Source organism: Lucilia sericata, unplaced genomic scaffold (assembly GCF_015586225.1).
Source record: "Lucilia sericata isolate MDLA Ls3-8-SP2 unplaced genomic scaffold, ASM1558622v1 Contig000086F_arrow, whole genome shotgun sequence".
Taxonomy (NCBI): domain Eukaryota; kingdom Metazoa; phylum Arthropoda; class Insecta; order Diptera; family Calliphoridae; genus Lucilia; species Lucilia sericata.
In genome coordinates this window covers 428837-455875 of record NW_023994119.1, presented here as the reverse complement: position 1 = coordinate 455875, position 27039 = coordinate 428837, and the positions used below count along the sequence as shown (strand labels likewise).

At 29.2% G+C, this 27039-nt stretch overlaps 1 protein-coding gene across 2 annotated transcripts in view; it reads right to left on the bottom strand.

Moving 5' to 3' along the window:
- The window catches only part of LOC119599714 (trypsin-1), a 146596-nt gene extending 121034 nt beyond the window's left edge, over nt 1-25562 (bottom strand). For both annotated transcript variants that reach the window (XR_005231093.1, XM_037949611.1), the window contains exon 1: nt 25249-25562. Coding sequence is in view for 1 of the 2 variants with exons in the window: in XM_037949611.1 (XP_037805539.1) it covers nt 25249-25480 (232 nt within the window). In the remaining variant the exon portion in view is untranslated. The remainder of the gene's footprint in view (nt 1-25248) is intronic.
- Nucleotides 25563-27039: the final 1477 nt, after the last annotated feature.

Genomic DNA, 27039 nt, shown 5'->3' with positions numbered 1-27039 from the left:
ACTTTACGATATCAATACTTAAAATTAAAAAACAATTACTGATGTCCTACCAATATTTTTCCAGGTCAAATACCAATATCAGTACATTGTTTGACATATCTTGAGGTGTCCCCAAGCATTATTTACACATCTTTTTATATTCCCAGTTCGTTGTTTCCTCGGGAATGTACTTCAATTTAATTATCTTGAAAATTTTAAATAACGAAAAACCTCCAATAGAAAACTCTGAATATAAAACTGAAGTCCTAATTCTTATAAGAATATTCCTTTCGATTTGGTAACAATCGTAACGATATTATAACAAAATAGATCATTATCTGATTCACAATTTAGCTCTTTACACAAAAATATGAAACAATAAAATCCTATTTTCGCTTTGCCTAAGCCTGTTTACATACATATTTGTTTACAAAAATCTTATTAAAAACAACAACAAAAACAAATATTATGCGAAATACAAAAAGAAAACAGTAACAGAGAAGTTAAACGTTTCTGCACTCTCCTCTCTTTTTTTAAAAAACTAAACATCACGGTTTAATTTTTTTTTTGTTTCTTGCTTTGTTTGTTTTTAATTTCAAGAATACGTACGTGTGACTATTGTTTCTATGTATTAGTAACAACTTTAAACGCTTATAGCTTAATATATATATTGTGCACATCTGCGAACAAATACCTTTAAAATGATATATTTTTTGCCAAGACCAGATGTATACTGTAAGAGTAAAAGGGGTCACAAAAAATCGTCTTACCTATTAATTATATAGATATTACCATTCTGCATTAAAATCTCAATTTATGTAAAAAGTGGACTTGTTACGTTTTCGTACTAAGCTAAAATGTGCAGAAAGTGTCTAACAACGGTGTCAACTTACAAATTTTATCTTGCAATATTGTCAGTAATGCTTTTTCTAACAACGTTGCAAAAGAAAAATTGCAAGTTCACACAATTGTTGGACATTTTCTGCACATTTTACTGCCAACCGTGCATCAGAGCTTTAACGATATGTTTATATTTTAATATTTCATACGCATTCATATGAGAGAATGTGCATTTTGGTTACTATAATATTAGTAATTTTAATCTCTGTTTTTATACCCTTCACCTTCGTGAGAAGGGTATATATAAGTTTGTCATTCCGTTTGTAATTTCTATAATATAATTTTCCGTTAGACATGCTTTCGAGAAGATCGCTATTTAAAATTAGCAAAATCGGTCCATAAATACCGGAGATATGAGCAAAAATCCGAGACAACCTCTGAAAATTTCATAAAAAAGACAATTTTTTCATGCTTTGATATACGCAACAACAACAACACTGCTTATTCATTTAGTATTTCGTTTCATGTGTTTGGGTGGCTGTGTGTTTCATTGCCTTGTGTATATTGTTTTTGTTTCTTGGTGCATTCAGTTTCGTATGTTTGGATGTCTGTTGGTTTCATTGCGTTGTGTATTTTGTTTTTGCTTTTTTTTGGAGTATTTCGTTTCGTATGTTTCATTGCCTCGTGTATATTGTTTTTGTTTTTTGGTGTATTCAGTTTCGTATGTTTGGATGTCTGTTGGTTTCATTGCGTTGTCTATTTTGTTTTTGTTTTTTGTGTATTTCGTTTCGTATGTTTGGATGTCTGTTGTTTTTACCAGTGTTTACTTTTACTAATATATTAGTCAGCATTTGCCGCAAAATAAATTTAAATAGCATTGCTACTAAATATTGCCGTTCTGTTTTTATGTTTAACTAGAAAAATTGCGACGTTACACTGCAATCTCTAGCAGCACGAATGAACAGTATTAATCTCTTGTTTGTTGTACAAGAAAAAAATATATTTTTGTGCTATAGCAGCGCACACTCAAATCTGTTAAACTAATATGGCTAGTATTGATGATATTTTTATTTGCGCTGAGTTTTTTCTAGTAGCAATTAAATTTTGTTTTGCAACTGCTAGCTGCAAATTTATTTATTGTTTTTTTATATTTTATTTTATGAATAAACAGTTATACCAGTGTTACCACAATCTCTAATTAAGGATAATTATTTTTCGCAACATAAAAAATAGTTTGTAAAATATACATAGTGGCACCTCCCATATGAATTAAATCGTTACAGAAATCGTTTTTCTCGGAAACTATTAGAGTCAGAATCTTCTAATTTTGACGAAAAACTTTAACTTCATTATGAACATTGGGAAAAAATGGGCAGACTTTTATTAGGGGGCTTGGAACCTCCATGTGAATTAAATAAATATGTACACTATCGGACAAAATAAAGTGCAAAAGTGCTCATGCTACATTTTTCCATCGAAAAATCGGTTAAATGATTATTGAAAATGGATTTTTTTTTCAAAATCATTTAGTTTATATACAATGTTACAAAAATAACAATAAAACTAAATTATTGTGCTCAAAATTTTTCTGTATAACATCTAGAATTAAAATAAATTCACTTTTTTGTCGGACAAAATAAAGTGTAAATTTTATATATCATTATTTAAATTTCTTGTATATCAAAATTTTTTATCTATTTTGGTTCTGATTTGAATATCTGGATCTACTCAAGCCATTTTTGTAATTTTTTTACCATTATTATTCGCAATCGCTTTCACTTTCCCTTGCTTTCTCCCATACTATTATTTTCAAAAGAAATCCGTTTTTGTTCGCTATTTCAGCGGAATTTTGTGATCAATTGTGGTCAAATATTAATCTATTAGATTTAGGGCGATGCTCTGAGCAGGTCATTCAAATTTTTCAGTGTTTTTTTTTTTTTTTTCTTACAATAATGTTTTTGACCTTAGTCGTATGTTTGAAGTCATGAATCGGTTGAGGCATTAAGTCTCCCAAACCCATTTTTACGGCATTTATTTCAAAATTTTTATTAAATACGCTCGTGAATTGCTCATTTGTTATTGCTTACTCCATTTTCACTAAGATTCTCGCTCTTAAAGTTGAATAATGTAACAATACCGATAGCCCTCCACCATAATGTTTAAAACCTGGGGTATTGTTTTTAAAATTTTGTATATTGAAGGGCTTAACTCACACTCATTGTCGACATTTCAAAATTTTCGGTAGAAATTGGGACTCATCTGACCAACTACGTAAATTTGAGCTAAAAATTACGAAATTAAATACTAAAATCGAAAAAATTTTTAAGCTTTTAAATATGTTGGTGAAAGATTGAAGGTATGGGTCAGTTGACTCTTCGTATGTGTCCAATTTTTAACGTTAGGTGTGAGGAACCTAGGTGAAATTTATTCAAAAAGCTCCAATGAACACTATATAAGCATATTACAGTCAAATCTTAAGATCAGTGCCTTGGAAATGGACTTGGGCAACTTTATATTTCGGCAAGATAATAAGCTTAAGCACTTGATAAAGTTAAAAAAATAACATTTCCGTAGGAAAAATCACTGAAAAATTGCAATGTCCTGCTCAGAGCACCGCCCTAAATCCAATAGATTAATTTTGGACCACAATTTATCAAAAAATTCCGATGAAATAGTGATCTAAAACGTATTTCTTTTGAAAATTATCATATGGGGATAGCAAGGGGAAGGGAAGGCGATTGCGAATAATAATGGAGAACAAAATTACCAAAATGGCTTAAGTAGATACAGATATTAAAATCAGAACCAAAATAGATAAAAAATTTTGATATATAAGAAATTTAAATAATGATATATAAAATTTACACTTTATTTTGTCCGACAAAAAAGTGAATTTATTTTAATTTTAGATGTTATACAGAAAAATTGTAAGTACAATAATTTAGTTTTATTGTTATTTTTGTAGCATTGTATATAAACTAAATGACTTTGAAAAAAATTCCATATTCAATAATCATTTAACCGATTTTTCGCTGAAAGAATATACATGAGTACTTTTGCACTTTATTTTGTCCGATAGTGTATATGTTATTGAAAATATGGCTACCCCATAAAACACAACTCAAATTAAAAGCGTTCTTTAGATGTTTTTATTATTTTGTTCTAATGAATAAACATTTTTGAGCAATGTAGTTGTAAGATAATATGCTTATACTTATAACAATTTTATAACCAAATGATAGTTTTAAATATTTTTTGTTGTAGAAATTAATAAATTTATAATCACCTTGTATAAAACAGGGTGAACACACATAATTAAAATATTTTTCGTTGAATTCTAATGAGCTTACTTTACAAATTATTCAAATCACACTTTTAAAATGTGGAAGATTATTATATAATTTTTTTTTGAAGAAATGTAGTTAATATTATTTTGTAATACATTAAGGAAAAAAAACAAACAAATATCAAGGTAGTATTTTCTGTATTATATCATACAGAAACTATGAGAATATTTAAACTATATTTTAATAATTAATGTGTCAATCAGTACAGGATATTATAGGTCGAATATCATCGATATATGGATGATAATAAATATACATATTGATATCGACATACATACATATGTACATACATACATACATACATACATACATACATACATACATACATACATACATACATACATACATACATACATACATACATACATACATACATACATACATACATACATACATACATACATACATACATACATACATACATACATACATACATACATACATACATACATACATACATACATACATACATACATACATACATACATACATACATACATACAAGTTTTAGTTTTAGTTTTAAAACTCTGAGAGCGTGTAGAAAAAAAACGAACTGTGTTCTTCTTGGTGTAATTTTACTCTGATCTTTATTAATTTCAATTCTTAAGTTTAGCTTAAAAATAATGTATTGGCTGTACCAATACATTCTTATTTTCTATAAAGATGCCGATTGTGCATTTTCAAACAAAGGCATCTTTGGTGACAAATCTTATTTTCTATAAAGATGCCAATTGTGCATTTTCAAACAAAGGCATCTTTGGTGAGTATATTGTTTGCACACTGTTGATCAATACAAATCAACAGTATGCAAACGTTTTGTTTACATTAACCATCTTGGTGGTCTTTGATAAAATATTTGGTTACAAACTAAAACTAAAGCAAAATAAAACAAAACAGTAGGGCAGCACTTAATGCTTCCCACTATGTTTTGTCAATTCATACCGGAATTGACATGGGAAAACCGGATATCGGGTTGTCCGGAGGACTCGCACATATAACTCCCCCTTCGTTAAGATTCGAGTCCCTTCGAATCCCAATATATTTCTTAATTCTAATCAATATGTAGCATAATATAAATACAAAAATTAATGTATAAAGTACATAAAAGTTATGGTTACTTTGTTGTTTTTTTATAGTTTCTTTAATTTCATTTATATTTGTAAAATTTAATTCGGGCAATAATTCTGTCATATTAACAGGCAAAACATTAAAATTTGGTATAATTACATTTAATCGACTTTCAAATCTCTTAATTTTAAATTCATCAATTTTAATTTCACAATTTTCAAAGTTAACAAAATAATTTCCCTTTAAGGGATACGAAAAATTAGTACACGAATCATACAAAATGCTCTCCACATTAATCAACAACATGAAATTATTATACTTTGTTACTTTTAAACTTTCATCGACCACACCTGTGTATGTTCTATTAAACCATTTCCTATTCTGTTCCACGACCAATCGAATATTCTGCAAGTATTTTTGCATCTCATTATTTATTTTTACTTGTTTATTTAAATTATTAATAATACTCTTCTGATTCAAATCCACATCTTCGAGATGATTTTCTATTCTCAATCTGTCCTCATCGTCCATATTACCAAACAGCCAATTTATCAGTCTACCTCCTGCATTTATTAATGCCCTTTTTTTTCTTGAATTTGTGTGAATTTTAAGTGTTTGCAACGAGTGTTCTAGCTCGTTAATTTTCCTATTAAGGCTTATAGAAAGCCAACCATCATCCATCCCAAAGTTATGAGAAATACCCAATCTTAATTTTTGAATTGTATCCCTAATGTCGCTTACATCGATCACGTGGATTAAATCTGAGAAACTTTCAATTATGTTGAGAGGCTCACCCTGTAACACCGCATAACCCGCCTGGGTCTCGATACCTCCAATCCGGACCGCAGACTCAGTGCATGGGGCCAACCAAAACAGCAGTAGTACCAGGATGGTCAACATTGCCGTTCCCTGAAAAAGTTTTCAATGGTCTTTTAATATTTGCCAAATCCATCTTATTAGGATTATTAGCATTGTATTTTAAAAATCTTTTAGCCGTTTTTTGTCTTTGGGCTCCGGGGTTTTTCATATACAACTCCCGATTATCATAGTTGGGAACTTTCCCCCTTTTCGAATTAACCCTATTAATAGCCTTCCTCTTCCTATCACCCATATATTGAGCAATTTTCCGATGATCTATATCGGAACGGTTCAAAAGGTCAATTGGTTTCATATTTGTCGTGGAGTGAATTGTGCCATTGTAAAAGCCTATCGCCTTAATAACTAGCTCCTCCACATCTACATTTTCGTTACTTCGTTTTAGAATTCGAATGTGTTCCAAGAGAGACAAATGCATTCTCTCTATGTCGGAATTACCCGTATGAGAATATGCTGTTGTGAAATGCGTTTGAATATTCCTTTCCGCACAAAACAGTCTTATCAAAGCGTTATTGAACTCATTGTCCATTATCAACAACTCCGGTTTGCCAAGTAAGGCAATCCTTTCCTGAATCTTTACCTTGACCGTACACATATTTTTATCCGTAATTTTATGCACAGACCCCAATTTAGTAAATCTGTCTATTGTGGTCAGGAAATATGTTCTATGAATCTGAAAAATATCCATATGAACAATCATGTTTGGTCTTTCAGGTGTTATAGTATGATTAAAATGTTTACGATAAGGATTTCTATCGTACTTATTTTCATTGCATATTCTGCAAGAATTTATAAATTTATTTATATATTTTATTAAATTTGGATAAAAATAGGAGTCTTTTAGTTCCCCAAAATTCTCCAAAACACCTCTATGGTTCCCGCTATTATGAGTATTCTCAATTATCCCATACATTTCCTCTTCGTTAGGCATGTCAACAGCCAATTTCGTACATTTAATAAATTTCAAATTCCGATCATTACCAAACAACGATTCCAACCTTCTCTGGACTATACAATACATATTATCTGGAAGTTCGGAATATATGCCGACTCTTCCTCTTTTTAACGTTCTTCTAAATAAATCGTTCAAATAATGTTCATTACGCAAATCACCCTCACTTACGTAAACTATATTATACTTTCTATACAAAACTTCGTGTTCCCGTTGCTTAGTTTTCGAAATTCTTATTTGTGTTCTATATTTGTTCACAACAGAATCACTTATAAAAAAATTGACACTGCCATCATCTTCCTGTTGGCTATGTACCGTTGCCATTTCCTCCGATATTTCAAACAGTGATTTAATATCACAATCTTCAGTTCCCTCAACGTCGGATTCTAATCGACTTAGGAAATCCGCAACCTTATTATCTTTTCCCTTAACATACTCGATATCAAATTCATATTCAGCGAGCATAATTTTCCATCTACTCAATCTGGAATTTGGCTCCTTTAGGGAAGTCAACCATTTGAGAGGCTGGTGGTCAGTGTTGACCAAAAACTTAGTCCCAAAAAGGTAAGGACGAAAATATTTAGCGGCCCATACTATAGCCAAGAGTTCTTTTTCTATTGTACTATAGTTTTTCTCATGATTATTCACTGTTCTACTAGCATAACAAATGGGTCTATCACCCTGGCTAAGAACAGCACCCAATGCGATATTACTAGCGTCCGTAGTAAGGACGAATTTCTTATTGAAGTCCGGATAGGACAGTATTGGTGGGTTTGTTATGATTCTTTTTAATTTTCCGAATGATTCAATGTAAGAGGGATCATCAATATTTATCTTGACATCCTTTTTTAAATATTTTATTATTGGTCCGGCTATAGAAGAATAATTCTTTATGAATTTTCTATAGTATCCCGTAAGACCTAAAAATGATTTGATTTGTTTCACAGTACCTGGAATAGGTACCTTATTAATCACCTCAATCTTGGATGGACAAGGTTTTAGACCATTTGGTGTAACTATGTGACCCAAAAACTGAGTTTGTCTAGCCAAAAAACTACATTTATTCATTTGAACTTTTAAATTATGTTCATTTAAAACAGAAAATATCCTTGTCAGGCTATTCAAATGTTCCTCCAATGAAGATGAGAAAACTAATATATCATCCATATAGATGACGCAAATTTTATTGATGTAATCACTTAAAACGTAATTCATCATACGCTGAAAGGTGGCGGGTGCATTTTTTAAACCGAATGGCATTCTGATAAACTCATAATGTCCCATTGGTGTTGAGAAGGCTGTCTTCTGAATGTCCCTATCTTCCATCTTAATCTGGTGGAAGCCTTTCGCAAGATCGATGGTGGAAAAATATTGTGCCCTACCCAATTTATCAAATAGAGAATCTATATTGGGCATTGGGAATTTATCCCCCACGGTTATATTATTCAGATTTCGGTAATCAATGACAATACGCCATTTTCGTTTACCATCATTATCAAGTTTCTTCGGTACTATCCATAAGGGTGAGTTATAAGGCGATTTACTCGGCCTAACTATTCCCTGGATTAGCATATCCTTTATCTGGGTTTCAATTTCCCTTTCGTGTGCCTTAGGGTATCTATATATTTTCGAATACACCGGTTTATCCGATGTTGTGACAATACTATGTTTAACCACATTAGTTGTTGTCAGAGCTTGACCTTCTTGATAGAATGTAGCTCTATTTTTCCTTAAAAACACATCTAATTTGCGTTTTTCCTCATTATTCAAATGTTCTGGCAAATCTATGTTACCAAAGTCTATGTTTTGCAATTCTAAAGTTGCAATTTCATCAAAGCTTACATCAACCGGCTTTGAATAGAACAATATTTCGACATTATTAACCCAAAGTCTCATATTATAGAAATCTATTATGACACCCATTGGCATCAATACATTATTTCCGATTATACAATCGAAAGCTTTATTTTTTAAATCAACAAGTTTGACAGACATAGTTTCATCCCCTGCATTAAACTCCAAAGGGACATTAACTATAACCTCTTCATCTACCATCTTAGTACCGGTTAATGTATTCAATCTCATTTTGTTCCTAAGTCTTCTTTTCAAAGACAACCCCTCGAAAATCCCATAGTCACCCAACGTAGTTGCAGCTCCGCTGTCAACTAAACATCTAATTTTAACGTTATTGATTGTGAGTGAGACTATCGGTAATTGGGATCCGGAGGCGGTACATGAAAATTTTCGTTCATGTCAATATTTTCCACCTCCATTGGTACGGGTCTATTATTATTGTTCTGATTTGAACCGAAACGTCTATTCTGACCTGAACCTCTTTGGTCACAACCAGCATTCCTATATTGACCTGAACCTCTTCGGTCATAATTAACATTCCTATATTGACCTGAACCCTTTTGGTCATAACCAGCATTCCTATATTGACCTGAACCCCTTCTCTCAAAGTTATTCCCACTGTGTTGGGCCATGTTCTGAGGATTTGGTCTATATAATCTATTATCATCATTATTCTGTCTATAATTTCCCGTCTTTCGTCCTTTATCGAAATTCTTTTCCCGGGAGTTATTTGTATACGAATTTTTTCGTAAGTAGACGTCCTTCATTAAATTGTTCTCAATAAGGTATGATTGCGCACCAGAAATGGTAGCAATGTTATTCTGAATGAGTAATGTCTTTATATTCAAAGACAGAGAATTTAAATATATCTCAAAAATTAATGTTTGATTTATATCTGGAGAAAACATAGCGTTATTCTCTGGATTGAGACTATATTTAGTGTTCATGAGATTTAATATCTCACTTAACTTATGGTGGAGTTCCTCCACGCTCAAAGCCGCTACGTTCATGGCTTGGTTTCGCAACCCCAAAAACGACTCCCTTACACCAAATTCTTCTCGAAGTTTGGCAATAATTTGTTCCCACGTTGGGACCACTAATGTTTCAATTGCTTTCAAGGCTTTACCTTGAAGACGGTTGGCTAAAACCGATCTAATAGTTGCCTTGTGTTCCTCTCCCACTAAGGATAACACCGTATTTACGTCGCGCAAATAACTTGTTAGAGCATATTCTGTTGACCCACTGAATGGTGGTAAGCTACGAGCCTCACGTAATCCTTCTATCAATGTTAACGACATTCTTACTATTATCCTTCTTCTCTTTTCTTACAATTCCTCAACAACTGATTTTTCAACTTATTTAACTATTCCAACTATTCTCCGTTAATATCGGATTCTAAATTCTATTGTTAGTATATACTTAATTTTATACGCATATATATACCATTCCTTCCGTAATCCGTTCCTTTCAAGAATACGGGTTTCAAATAAAAATGGTATATATCGGTCACTCATCAATTGGTAACCGAATAAATTCTATCGCACTACGGGAGGGTCCCTTGGGAATCACCAAAGTCGACAAAATAAAAAAAAATTTATTTGTTAGTGTCACGATTTCTTTTTAGAAATCGAATCTTTTTTCCTATTGTTAATTTCTAGTTAATTTCTTTTTATATTAAATAAGTTTAATTTATTTATGAAACTTAAAATAATTATTATACCTTACAAAAATTCCCTTTTTTTTTTTTTTGTTCTCGGCTGTTGTTGTTCTTTAATGCTATTATTGTTACTGTTGGATTTGTTGTTACTGTTGATTTTGTTGTTACTGTTGATTTTGTTGTTACTGTTGGATTTGTTGTTACTGCTGGATTTGTTGTTACTGTTGATTTTGTTGTTACTATTGGATTTGTTGTTACTGCTGGATTTGTTGTTACTGTTGATTTTGTTGTTACTGTTGGATTTGTTGTTACTGTTGTATGACTGGTCCTTTGGCCAACCAGTTTATTTCTTCCTTCAAGTGCTTTGGCCGCACTTTATTATTTTCCAAGGTGATGGAAAATGTGTGTTTTTTTTTTTTTATTTTAATTTTATCTTTATTTATAGACAAAATTATTTCACTCAAACAAAAAAATGTTTTTATATTAAAACTTTCACGTTTTAATAATTCATTTAAAATGTTCGCTTTTAAATGTTTTTTATAATACTTTGTTTTAATAAAACTCTTTTACGTTTTTATTATTATTCAAATTTATTATTTTATTTAATTAAAACTTGTACGTTTTAATTATTGTTTAAAACTTGGACTTCAATTTTTCTTTTATACAAAAAAAATTATTCTTTAAAAATTATACTTTTTTAAAAACTTCTTATTAGGTTTCTTTTAAAGGATACTATTTTTCACTTAGTATCCTACCGACTGCGCCAGTTTTAGTTTTAGTTTTAAAACTCTGAGAGCGTGTAGAAAAAAAACGAACTGTGTTCTTCTTGGTGTAATTTTACTCTGATCTTTATTAATTTCAATTCTTAAGTTTAGCTTAAAAATAATGTATTGGCTGTACCAATACATTCTTATTTTCTATAAAGATGCCGATTGTGCATTTTCAAACAAAGGCATCTTTGGTGACAAATCTTATTTTCTATAAAGATGCCAATTGTGCATTTTCAAACAAAGGCATCTTTGGTGAGTATATTGTTTGCACACTGTTGATCAATCCAAATCAACAGTATGCAAACGTTTTGTTTACATTAACCATCTTGGTGGTCTTTGATAAAATATTTGGTTACAAACTAAAACTAAAGCAAAATAAAACAAAACAGTAGGGCAGCACTTAATGCTTCCCACTATGTTTTGTCAATTCATACCGGAATTGACATGGGAAAACCGGATATCGGGTTGTCCGGAGGACTCGCACATATAACTTACATGCGTACAAATGTGAAGTGTAATACCGAATTTAAACTCATGAAATGTCATAAAACTGTCAGTGTACTTACATACATACCTACATATGTTTATTTACAAATTGCAGCAACAATATTGCCAAAAAATAATAAATAAAACTACAACTGGCAGTAGCAAAACCAAAATAAAGTTACATTGCTGCTAGGAAAAACTAAACGCAAACAAAAATAACATAAATACTCGCCATATTAGTTTAACAAATTTGAGTGTGCGCTGCACAGTGGGGCAGAATGGAAATTTTTTGGAAATAAATCTGGCATTTCTAAACGGCTGATCCGATCGGGATAAAATTTGGCGTGAGCGTAGCCAAGGAGTATTCGAGTTTAAGTTTTGAAGATGAACCCTGCAGATGCCCCAGGGACGGCGCTGTGGCGGCTCAAAGTAGGGTACCTACGATATGTAAAATTTTTAAACTCGTGCCATTTTTTTGAAAAAACATGCTTGGACATACTACTTATCTCTTATAATATCCGAGTTATAGGCATTTAAAAATTTAGTGATACAAAATTTACCATACCTTGGTCCGCCTTTTTTTGAATACCGGGCGTAATTTTGGACCAAATGGACTCAATTTTTTCTTGTTAGTTAGACAACAAAATTTCCAATAATATACAAAAAATTTCAGATCAATATCGTTATACGTTTTTTAATTTAAAAATTCAAAAAATTTTAGATTTTTGGCGTTTTTTTGCCAAAAATGTGTCTTAACTCTTTTATTAATAAAATAAATTTTTTATTAAGAACATATAACAATTTTATAGTTTTCTAAAAGGTATCTTTACGCAGAACGCTTTGGCGTAAAAAACTTGTCCTATTTTTTGAAAATGTTGCCACTGCGTCCTTCCGAATATGACCTATTTTTTATCAAAACTTCAACTTTGGGCGACATGTTCTAAAATCCCAAAGCTGGGATCAGAAAACTGAAAGCAGTTTTTGAAACCTCAATATGTTTTCTATTTACTCCAAAAGTATTTTCCCAGCCCTGAAAGAAATGTGGACCCTATGGGCAAAAAAGTAAAAAATCCCATTTTTGGGATTTTCATTCCTATTTTTGGGAATTGCGGGATGCCCTTTGACCTTTTCAATTTTTTTTTGCATATTCTTATTTGAAATGACAAATTTAACAAGCGTTGAAAATTTCATTGAGTTTTGTTCATAAATAAAGATTTTGTCATATATTACATATTTGTTTAATTTCTAAAACTATGATTTATATCAACATTTTAATAGGATCGCAGATAGCTACAACAATTTAGTCCATATTTATCCCTTAATATCATTTTTTAGTTAGATATGGAAATTCTCGACCCTTTACAAAAAATTTCAAGCCAATATCTCAATTACATTCAAAAATATGTTCATTTAAACCTGTGTCCTTTAATTTCATCTTTTTCATATTTTAGTATTAAGTATGACAGCACATATTTAAATCTTATATTTACCTATTTTCTATTTGTTTGCTTATCCTTATAATTGAAAGGTCCTATTATGCTTAAATTTTCAAAAATTTATAACTATTTTTTACCTAAATTTTTTCGACAGATCATTTCGTTCTGTTTCGTTTATGATCATGTAGGTAAAAATGTACAGGTAATGATAATTTCGATTCATTCACTAATAAGAAATATCAATGACTGAATTACAGGTTATAGTAATATAGTCCTAAATGTTAATAGGTAGACAACTCGTAATTTTTTACTTTGGAATACCTGTATCGGAAATGACAAGAATTGGTATATAAGTAAACTTCTCAGATTTTAAGTACCATATTTAATAAATCTACAATGAAGATTACATTAAAGTACGAAGAGTTGTGTTCCGTTTTATGGAGTATATCTTCAAAAGGGCCAGAAAGAATTGAAGACATTTCAAATTATATAAAAACTACATATAGTAGAAAAGTAGACAAAACAGGCATATCAAAAATTGAAAACTTTTTAAAACTTTTTGATGTAAAAAGTAAGTCTGTGGATGGAAATCAAAAGAAATTTCGATTAAAATTTTGTAGTTGGATGGAAACTACTACGGAAATCTCAACTTACAACACATCAATAGGAGCGCCTTGCAAGTCATACGAAGACTTATGTTCAAGGTAAAAAAAAGAGGGTCACACAAAAACTTTTTTCAATCTCAAATGAGGAAATTGCTGATACATTTAACGAAATGCTGAAAAAGGAAAACCAACATATGGATGTCGTACATATTGCAACTATTCTTCCTAATGCATCACCAAAACGACTTAAGCGAATTGTGGAAAGTATACCAACTCCAACATCATAATCAAATTTTACTGAAGAGGAAGCAATAGCGCTTATGTTGGAACTGGGTCTCAGTCGAAATAAGTACCAAATATTAAGAAAAGCTCTGCATGAAAAAGGACACAATATATTACCATCATACAAGGCGATCCAGGAAAAAAAAACAAACTATCCTACTAAATCAACAAAAAATAATGAAGAATTGAAAGAACTGAGAGCTGCGGAAAAAAGCAGAATCCAAGAAGAATTTAAAGTTCAGATGGGATTAAACATCGACAAACCACTTTCAAGTTGCGGTAGTACAAATGACGGTAATACGTCGAGAAGGTTTTTTCGTGATTTTGAAATTACTTCAAAAATAACTGGAATCGACAAGGAGTTGCTTCGAAGAGTTAAAACTATTTTAATGGCACTGAATAGTAAACATAAAATTAATGAAAATCAATTTGGGGAATACACATCTGAAATTTCTAAATTACTTGTATCTCTGTATCCATGGAGGGAACTAACACCAACAGTACACAAAGTATTGTGTCATGGTCAAATAATAATTGAATCGAATATTCTTCCACTTGGAGAGTTAACAGAAGAAGCCCAGGAAGCGAGGAATCGAAATTTTAAGCATGTTCAACTATTCAGCTCAAGAAAATGCTCCAGGCAATCACAGAATGAAGATATTTTTAATAGTTTACTTCTATCTTCTGATCCTGTTCTTTCAACTATGCGAAAAAGATGGATTTGTTATGAAACTCTATCATCTCAAAACAAGGAAGATTTAAAGGACTTATATTACCTTCTGGATATGTATACCGGTATGACAGATTATTTTATAGAAAATAAGTAGTGTTAGGAATTAACTATATAAGTAGGTTGTAAGAATTAATTGTATTATGTTTAAGATAAACAGTTCAAATAAAAAAAGCTATTATACTAACTGATGATATTGTATTAAATTGTGTTTTATATTTCGGTGGGCGGGAAAGGTAATTTGTGTGGGGTGATTTAGGTGTTGTTGTGCGTGGCTCATAATAAAATTATAATTTTTTTTTATTTAATATACAATATTATAATAAAATAATTAACTAAATAATTTTTAAAAATTGTCCAAATATTTTATTCAACACCAAATGTATGTTCTGTCATACTTAATACTAAAATATGAAAAAGATGAAATTAAAGGACACAGGTTTAAATGAACATATTTTTGAATGTAATTGAGATATTGGCTTGAAATTTTTTGTAAAGGGTCGAGAATTTCCATATCTAACTAAAAAATGATATTAAGGGATAAATATGGACTAAATTGTTGTAGCTATCTGCGATCCTATTAAAATGTTGATATAAATCATAGTTTTAGAAATTAAACAAATATGTAATATACGACAAAATCTTTATTTATGAACAAAACTCAATGAAATTTTCAACGCTTGTTAAATTTGTCATTTCAAATAAGAATATGCAAAAAAAATTGAAAAGGTCAAAGGGCATCCCGCAATTCCCAAAAATAGGAATGAAAATCCCAAAAATGGGATTTTTTACTTTTTTGCCCATAGGGTCCACATTTCTTTCAGGGCTGGGAAAATACTTTTGGAGTAAATAGAAAACATATTGAGGTTTCAAAAACTGCTTTCAGTTTTCTGATCCCAGCTTTGGGATTTTAGAACATGTCGCCCAAAGTTGAAGTTTTGATAAAAAATAGGTCATATTCGGAAGGACGCAGTGGCAACATTTTCAAAAAATAGGACAAGTTTTTTACGCCAAAGCGTTCTGCGTAAAGATACCTTTTAGAAAACTATAAAATTGTTATATGTTCTTAATAAAAATTTTATTTTATTAATAAAAGAGTTAAGACATATTTTTGGCAAAAAAACGCCAAAAATCTAAAAATTTTTGAATTTTTAAATTAAAAAACGTATATTTTTGGATCTGTAAACGATATTGATCTGAAATTTTTTGTATATTATTGGAAATTTTGTTGTCTAACTAACAAGAAAAAAATTGAGTCCATTTGGTCCAAAATTACGCCCGGTATTCAAAAAAAGGCGGACCAAGGTATGGTAAATTTTGTATCACTAAATTTTTAAATGCCTATAACTCGGATATTATAAGAGATAAGTAGTATGTCAAGATCTTTGTATTTGGGTGAAAAACAAAAAAATGGCACGAGTTTAAAAATTTTACATGTCGTAGGTACCCTACTTTGAGCCGCCACAGCGCCGTCCCTGGGGCATCTGCAGGGTTCATCTTCAAAACTTAAACTCGAATACTCCTTGGCTACGCTCACGCCAAATTTTATCCCGATCGGATCAGCCGTTTAGAAATGCCAGATTTATTTCCAAAAAATTTCCATTCTGCCCCACTGTGCGCTGCTAAAGCACAAAAATATATTTGTGTTGGCCTGCAATTATGTCTGCCTGCTACTAGAAATTGCAAACACGAGTTGCAATTTTTATATTAATACGAATATATATGACTGCAATTTTTAGTAGCAAAGTGATACAAAAATGATAAAGTTTCATATTTATTTTATAGTCATATACAAGAGAGGTGGTGCTAGTATGCATATTTAAACGCTGGTTTTTACTGCCATGTGTATTTTGTTTTTTTGTGTGTTTATTTCGTTTAGCGTTGTTGTTGTTCGTTTTGCTATAGCTATAATAATGATATAAACGGGAAAATGAAATAAATTAAAATTTTATAGAATTGATATTTTTAAATACACTGTGGTGAAGGGTATATAAGAATCGGCACAGCCGAATATAGCACTCTTACTTGTTTATAAACAGAACAACAAATCATTAGTTGTGTTTTTTCGAAGTTTATATAAATTTTCAGTACAAATTTAATTTCATGGAAAGTATGAATGGCATGGCAACTTTAAATGTAAAAGAGAGAAAATTCGTAAACAAATTAAAATAAATTTTAATTTGATGCCGATTTCAATATAAAAAAAATATCCGTCTCCGCAGCCGATATATTGTATTTCTACTCTAAAAATTAAGTATGCACAGAAAAAAATATCGTAAGTAATATTAACGAAAAATTTTAGTAAACCCTTAACGAAAAAATCTACAGGTTTTTTTATTCAAATCTATAGAAATTTTATTCATATAAACGAATTTCTTCATATTTAGTAATTCATTTTTGTTAAAAAATTTAGTCAATTTAAACTGTTGCTTTGAATAAATTTCTTTATATTTACATTGAAAAATTTTGTTAAATCAACAGAAATTTGGTTAAAACAGTGGTAAAATAGTAAAATCGGAATTATTCAAATCTACACCTAAAATAGTTAATTTAGGAAGTTATTTCATTCCGTTGGGGCTTTTTTTAATTTTAAAATTGGGGAATTATTTCATAACGGAATAAGTCCCCAAATTTGAGGACTTATTTCATTTTTGTTTTGGGGAGTTATTTCATGACGCCAAAAAAACACAATAAAATACAAAGAAGAGGAAATAATGAAATAGTGCTGTAGCTTTAAAGAAATTTCGTTAAATTTAACTATTTTATTTAAATTATATAAAGACATGTAGAACTGAAGAAATTTCTTAGTTTTTTTTTTTTCAATATAAAAGAAAAAATTTGAAAGAATTCTTGTGTACATTATTTCACATTGTGGTTCCCTTTAAAGTGTTTGTGTTATCAAATAATTATTTTAATAAATAAGATAAGAAAATTTGATTGCACAAAATATTAAATATATACGTGTAAATATTGTGCTTATAAATACGAATTTAAAATGTTTTTTAATATGAAGTGTTTTATACTTATGTAAAAACATATTCTGTCAATTTATCTACAAAAATAGCTGAAAGTATTGTGAATCTCTGGTAAGACCTCGTTGTTTTTTTTATATAAATATACATACATATAGCACTGATATTTGTTTTATTATTTAGGAATATTACTACATAAAGCAATCTGGAAGGAAATCCAAAGATAAATTATACAACAAATATATGAATACATATAATGCGTAAGCTGAAATAATATGGCGTTGTCCAAGAGAGGCCTTATTTCAATAAAACACTGGATACATACAAACGAATTTTAAATGACCGGCTCCACGTTGTGTCACATGCGAAATGTACTTCTGACATATTAAACAAATGGTCACAGGTAAGTTATTCTTTAAAACTCAACAACATATTTATACATTTAATGTCATGTTTGTTTATTTCTTGTAGGTAGATAAGGAATTCAATTATATCCAAAAACAGTGTGAGAAAATTTCTCCTTAAAAATTCACTCCGTGTTTGCAGATAGCATAAAGGAACAATCTTGTAAACATTTATCCCAAAATATGAAGTAAATGGATAACATAAGTAGTTAGTTTGAAAGGAGAATGTATATAGTATATCAAATCTGAAGAAATACACCTAGGCCTTATCCATATATAATTTTAAAAAATATATAATTTTATTTGTTTTCCAAACCTTTTATAACTGTCTTTTTATACCGTCAACAAAAACGTGTACAAAATTTACCATATGAGACTCTCAACGAAGCTTTATTATTGATGTCTTATGTTTAAAACATATTTAATTCACACCTATCAAAACATTTGATATAAAACCTTAAAAAACGTATTTTTTACTCATTACTTAAAACGTCTTTCAAAATTGTTTCACAATATTTGCTTAAATGTTAATTTACTTATTTTTATTACTTCTTATAATAAATTTGTACTTTTAATTTAATTATATAATTTAGCTTTTTATAATTTTATTTTGTCAAAAACATTTTCTTTTACTATCAATGACAATATTATATAACTTATAAACAATAAAGAAAAACAAGTAAGAGTGCTATATTCGGCTGTGCCGATTCTTATATACCCTTCAACACAGTGTATTTAAAAAAATCAATTCTATAAAATTTTAATTTATTTCATTTTCCCGTTTATATCATTATTATAGCAATAGCAAAACGAACAACAACAACGCTAAACGAAATAAACACACAAAAAAACAAAATACACAAGGCAGTAAAAACCAGCGTTTAAATATGCAGCACTAGCACCACCTCTCTTGTATATGACTATAAAATAAATATGAAACTTTATCATTTTTGTATCACTTTGCTACTAAAAATTGCAGTCATATATATTCGTATTAATATAAAAATTGCAACTCGTGTTTGCAATTTCTAGTAGCAGGCAGACATATGTAGGTATGTATGTAAGTACACTGACAGTTTTATGACATTTCATGAGTTTAAATTCGGTATTACACTTCACATTTGTACGCATGTACGCATGTATGTATGCATGTATGTATGTATGTATGTATGTATGTATGTATGTATGTATGTATGTATGTATGTATGTATGTATGTATGTATGTATGTATGTATGTATGTATGTATGTATGTATGTATGTATGTACATATGTATGTATGTATATTTATTATCATCCATATATCGATGATATTCGACCTACAATATCCTGTACTGATTGACACATTAATTATTAAAATATAGTTTAAATATTCTCATAGTTTCTGTATGATATAATACAGAAAATACTACCTTGATATTTGTTTGTTTTTTTTCCTTAATGTATTACAAAATAATATTAACTACATTTCTTCAAAAAAAAAAAAAAAAAAATTATATAATAATCTTCCACATTTTAAAAGTGTGATTTGAATAATTTGTAAAGTAAGCTCATTAGAATTCAACGAAAAATATTTTAATTATGTGTGTTCACCCTGTTTTATACAAGGTGATTATAAATTTATTAATTTCTACAACAAAAAATATTTAAAACTATTATTTGGTTATAAAATTGTTATAAGTATAAGCATATTATCTTACAACTACATTGCTCAAAAATGTTTATTCATTAGAACAAAATAATAAAAACATCTAAAGAACGCTTTTAATTTGAGTTGTGTTTTATGGGGTAGCCATATTTTCAATAACATATACATATACATATTTATTTAATTCACATGGAGGTTCCAAGCCCCCTAATAAAAGTCTGCCCATTTTTTCCCAATGTTCATAATGAAGTTAAAGTTTTTCGTCAAAATTAGAAGATTCTGACTCTAATAGTTTCCGAGAAAAACGATTTCTGTATTTAATTCATATGGGAGGTGCCACTATGTATATTTTACAAACTATTTTTTATGTTGCGAAAAATAATTATCCTTAATTAGAGATTGTGGTAACACTGGTATAACTGTTTATTCATAAAATAAAATATAAAAAAACAATAAATAAATTTGCAGCTAGCAGTTGCAAAACAAAATTTAATTGCTACTAGAAAAAACTCAGCGCAAATAAAAATATCATCAATACTAGCCATATTAGTTTAACAGATTTGAGTGTGCGCTGCTATAGCACAAAAATATATTTTTTTCTTGTACAACAAACAAGAGATTAATACTGTTCATTCGTGCTGCTAGAGATTGCAGTGTAACGTCGCAATTTTTCTAGTTAAACATAAAAACAGAACGGCAATATTTAGTAGCAATGCTATTTAAATCTGAAAAAGTTTAAATATTTTTAGTATGACGAGTGATAAAAATGTGTATTTTGCGGCAAATGCTGACTAATATATTAGTAAAAGTAAACACTGGTAAAAACAACAGACATCCAAACATACGAAACGAAATACACAAAAAACAAAAACAAAATAGACAACGCAATGAAACCAACAGACATCCAAACATACGAAACTGAATACACCAAAAAACAAAAACAATATACACAAGGCAATGAAACATACGAAACGAAATACTCCAAAAAAAAGCAAAAACAAAATACACAACGCAATGAAACCAACAGACATCCAAACATACGAAACTGAATGCACCAAGAAACAAAAACAATATACACAAGGCAATGAAACACACAGCCACCCAAACACATGAAACGAAATACTAAATGAATAAGCAGTGTTGTTGTTGTTGCGTATATCAAAGCATGAAAAAATTGTCTTTTTTATGAAATTTTCAGAGGTTGTCTCGGATTTTTGCTCATATCTCCGGTATTTATGGACCGATTTTGCAAATTTTAAATAGCGATCTTCTCGAAAGCATGCCTAACGGAAAATTATATTATAGAAATTACAAACGGAATGACAAACTTATATATACCCTTCTCACGATGGTGAAGGGTATAATTACAAGAATTAAAAAAAAATACAAGTTAAAAAATACTTTACTGTTTGAATTTATATAAACATTGTCTCAGATAATGAAAGAAAATGTTTACTGGGATTTAGAAATAAACTAAAATGTGGTAGTAAAAATGAAGAAAAATTCTTCATTATTAATAAAAATATTATTAACGAGAACTAAATTCATTAGTTAAATTGAAGAAATTTCTTCAAAAACAAGTAAAAAATATATTCAAATTAACTACCTCAATTAGTTATAAGGAATAAAAAATATTAGTTAATTTAACTAACACCCTTAAACAACGAAACGATATTAGTAAATATGAAAAAATTTACTAAAATACAAAAAATTAACGAACAAATCTGTAATATGGAATAAAATTTTCGTTGGCTGTATAATAACAAAATTTCTTCATATTTACACCCCATTTTAGGTAAATTTTTGGTTCTGTGTAGATAACAATGCTCCCAAGTTTTCAAAATACATATATACACCCTGTGATGGTTTGTGAATTTGATAAGAAAAATTTAATTGCCAGATACAAAATTTCAAAGCAAATTGGAAAAAATTTTTCAAATTTGTCCAAACTAAACAAAAATTTAATTGCTGCTAAATAATTCGTGTTAAGCAGTCATACTGTTTCATTCGAAGTTTTTATAGTTATAGACATAGATAATACACATAGATTGCTAACTAAAGGTACTGTCAAAATTTCCATCTGTAATAGTTGTACATATTGTCTGATAGATATGAAAAATTGCATATGTAAAATACATATGTAATTTTTTCGATTAGAGCGTGCTCCATTTTCGTATGAAAAACATAAACAAGACAGCTGTTTTGCTTTGAAATAACATTTTTTGAAAAAAGTAAATTAAAAAAAAAATGAACAGGAAAAGTAAGTATATTTTAATTTTTAATAAACTAATTTATAATTTTAAAAATTTTTACATATTAAAAAGACAGCTTTGATTACATTATAGGTTATGTCATAAGGAAAAACACAGGCAGGTGTGATATCAAAAATTATGAATCGTATGTAAAATAACAATTTTGACATACATTCGGAATTACATATGGATAAAAAAAGTGACAGTACATATGTAAAATACATGTCGTCTAATACCACCTTAAAGCTTCCATGTTCTGTGTGAGTTCAACAAAAAACTATAACAACAAATATATATTTCAAATCCAAAATTCGCACAAAAAATGATTTGTACACAATTTTTATAACACACATTATTTATTTTTAAAATTATTTTAATATATTTTCTTTATCAAGATCTTTTTAATTTTTACAAACCAAAAAATTATTTTTTTAACTATTTGACATTACATTTATTGTTTTTCTAATTTCAAATTGAAGGTGCAGAGTAGCATTTTTAGTAGTAAACAAATTTATGAAAATCGAAAAAATTAAAGAATTTTACATTTTAACAAATATAGAATGCATGAAAAATATTATCATGCTTTTATAAACGCAATCTACAATTTAAAATGTAATAATTTAAGAAAATTAATGCAATAAAAACATTGTACTTTTATTTCGACCGATTTTATGCAACTATGTTGCCATTTTATGTGTGGTAAAAAGCTTTTATACACTAACACTTCTAAAGAAAATCTTACTAATACATATTTAGAGTTAGGTTTTTATGACAGCTGAGTTAGATTTTTTTCCGGGAGAGTTGGGATTCTACGGCAATATTCTATGGTTATAGATATAAATTTCGAAAAAAACACAGTTGTTAGCTTTGAGTTTTTAACTACAGCTTTTCTGGCTAAAAATAATTACAAGTTTGCTACTTTAGCTACTTTTAATATTAATTAAAAGTTACTATATTTATAAAGAGGTCGTTCAACAACTGGTCCTTTAAAGTTAATTTATGTTCAGTCTACTCTCAACGAACAAATATAAACGGGTCTTCCTTTTCACACATTTCACAACATTTTCACTGCAGATATAACAAGAGACTGAAAATAACTGGGGCACATAACCAAAGTGATTGAATTGTGATTTATTTTTGTTTTTCAAAATTAATCACTCAGCATAACAGTGATGAAATGATTTTTACTTAAATGGTTTAGTATAACCTTTACTACTTTTGTTTTGTTACTTATGATTTTGGCTGAGCACTTGGTTTTTGTACTCCTTTTTTCTCTTACTTATATGAGAGTGTGTTGTTTGCTATGATTTCTGAAGAAAGTATGTGTGTATGTGTGTCCTAAAAGTGTATTTACATTTGCGATTTATTGTTTTGCTTTTAAAAATAAAAATCATAAGCAGATCTTTTCAAAAATGTTTATAAAGTTAAGTATCTTGGCACAATTCTTGACACCAAATATAGTTGAAGTTTAGATGAGAAACACATTAACATCTATTTTATATATCTGGTTATATTTGATCAAAAAAACAAATTTCAGACGACAAAGTTTGATACATTTCTTCCAATGGTATTCAAAGCTTCTAAGCTGATATTTCAATTGGTATTGTCATAGAATTAAATAATTATCGTTAAAAGTTTTTTAATTTGTAATATTAAAATTATAATTTTTAAATTTTATTTTAAAATCAAATATTATTAGGTTTTGTTTCCGACATAAAATTAAAAAAAAAAAACTTGAATGACAAAACTTGTAAAGATTCTCGTCGATTTCGCACAAAAATCTATATAAATAAAAATTAAAGTGTGTTTGTATGTATGTTTGTTTGTTTGTGCTTTATAGACTGCTAAACGGCTAAACGTTCCACGCCCATATTAAGAAAATATTAAATTAGTATATCTAAGATAATATAACAGCTAGAGTCTTCAAATTTTGTCGGAGCAACTTTAGTATCAATATAATTATTTAAGACAAAAAGTGGGCGGAATAGCATTAGGGGGCGTGACACCTCCCATATAGATTAAATACAAAAATTCGTTTATCTTGGAAACTATTACAGTTAGAATACTAAAAATTTGCACGAGTAACTTTAAAATCCATGTAAACATTTTGGGAAATAAATTGGCGGACTATCCATGAGGGGAGCAGCACCTTCCATATTAATACAATACAAAAATTAGTTTATCTGGGAAACTAATTGAACTAAATTCTTCAAATTTTGCACTAAGAACTTAAATATTCATCTGAACATTTTGGAGAAAAAAGAGCGGACTTTCGTCATGGGGGGGCTTGGAGCCCCCATATGAATTAAATAGAAAAATTCGTATATCTGAGAAACTATTAGAGCTAGAATCTTCAAATTCTACATGAAGATCTTTGACATTCATGTGAACATTTAGAGAATAACGGGCGGACTTTCAGTGGGGTCTTGGCACCCCCTATATGAATTAAATACAAAATTTCGTATATCTGGGAAAATATTAGATTTATTTTTAAATTTGTCATCGATTACATTAAAATCTTAATTAACGTTCTGAAAAATTGTATCTCTGGAAAACATTACAGTTAGAATCTTCAAAATTATTAAGAAGTTTTTTATTTATATTGCTTTTAGGGTAGCAAAGCACACTGGGAATAGCTAGTATTTAATAAAAATAAGTATTTATTAATTCAACAATTAAGGTTTAACCTGTAAACAGACATATGTATGTATATTAATTTCGGTTTCTGTATTACCCACTATCACAAATCAAATTACTAGAATATAGATTTTAACAAGACAATGGATAACATTTAGCTATCAGTCAGAAATGATCAATTATTCAGGACATAATACGTTTTGTTATCTTAATTAAAAATTTACACCTATTATATTGTCCACATATATAAAAAACATACATTTTCTTAAAGTAAGATATGTTTTGGATCTAAAAAATATAACTTCTTTATTTTTTTGTAGTGTTCTACATTTTATAACGAAAGTCATACAATTCCCATTTTAATTGTAAATATATTAAATAAAAGTGCATTTTAATACAACATTAATAATACATACACTGATTGTAAATTAAATGACAAATTAGTATAAACTTACCACAGTCACAAGTTTTTATATTTATGTCTTCATAATCGGTTTCCTCGTCTATACTATCTCCGAAAACATTTGAAATTCCAGAACCAATTCGGAATATTGCATCGAAAAGAAATTTGCTTGTGCGATTTTGAGGCTTCTTAATTGTAAAATCGTCATTACACTTTGTTAGTAATTTGCATTCGGCAATATTATTGTATAAAAATAAATATAAAAAAATACGAATTAAAAACATTTTGGATGCAAATTATGCATTTTTATTGTATCATGTCATTATTTGTTAAAATTTTCATGTTATATTTTTAATTTTTTAAGTCAAATGAATAACGATAAGTAAAAACTAACACTAAAATAAAAATCTGTACATAGTTATGTGCTGTATACATCATTGAAAAGAATATGTTACATTGAAACATTTACTAAATACATAATACTGCCAATTAATTTTTGACATACACAGCTTAAGAGTTGATTTCAGCATTTTAAACATAAGGTTGATTGATTGAAAATTCATTGCACTCTAATATATTAATACTAAAATTTAAAATATTGATAATAAGTTTTTCCGACCAAACGCAATTTTTTGACCGCAACCATCAACAAATATGGTGGTATATTCAGCGGTCACACGGGTGAAGGTTGAGAAATTTTCTATTGATAAGGTTTGTTTGGTATTGAATATGAGAAATATCGGTCCACGATTTCACCTAGCCCCCATCCGGAATAAAGCTTAAAGAGCCATAAATATGTTAATTAAGCAGAAGTTAATTTTATGCACCCAAAAATTATGCTTTAATGTATGTTTTATAAGAAGGAAATTATAACATATAAATAGCAGACAGAAGCATGTTTTTTTAAAAACATAGCCGAGCGCATTCCCAAATATGAAATCTTTGATATCGGATTGGAAATAAAAATAGCATGCGAGTTAAACAAACAACAACACAAACACTTCTGTTAAGACAACCGTAACTGATGATTTTATAAATAACATTTTAAGCAATAAATAAAAATGTAACCCAAGTCCATTTCCTCAATTCCAAGAATTGTAGCAGTTAAAATAAAGCAATAAATAAGTTTGTAATATTTAATATTAATCAGCAATAATGTAAAATACTGAATTAATATGATTATGCAGGAGCATAACACAGTGATACAGCAAAAAAAATGCTGGGGTTCTCATATACCAATTCCATTTCGTTATAGTCCATAGAGTAGGAATATATTTTTAATTTTTCCCGATCACTTCGTTTAGTTCCTTTTTAAGAGCAAAAGATGTGAAAAAGAGCTATTTTTGAAGTTTTAACTTTAAACAAATATATGTTTCCAAAATTTATGATTAATGTCTTGGTTACGGCCATTTAAGTAAAAAAACTCACACTTTTTTCACAATTTTTAATTTTCATACTGCTCTACGTTGGCCATGAAGCAGTAACTTTAGCTTTTATTACATTTGAAAAAAGGCACATTAAGTTGGGTTTCCAATGATGGTCAATTTATAATAATCGATGAAAAAGGTTATGAGTTCTGCTAAGTTTTATAAAAATATTGCATATTTCTTCCATACAAAAACGTTCACGTTTCTGGTTTTCTTTGTAACAAGTTTAAAAAATGTTTATCAACATTTTTATACAAAAATTAATTTGTATGGAGAAAACCAAAAATTGGCATAAATCATCCAGTTTTTCATAGATTTTTATGAAATAACAAGTTTTAGAAACCTTCCTTTATGTGATTCTTCAGGAAAGTAATAAAAGATGAACTCACTGCCTCATGGCCAAAGTAGAGCATGAT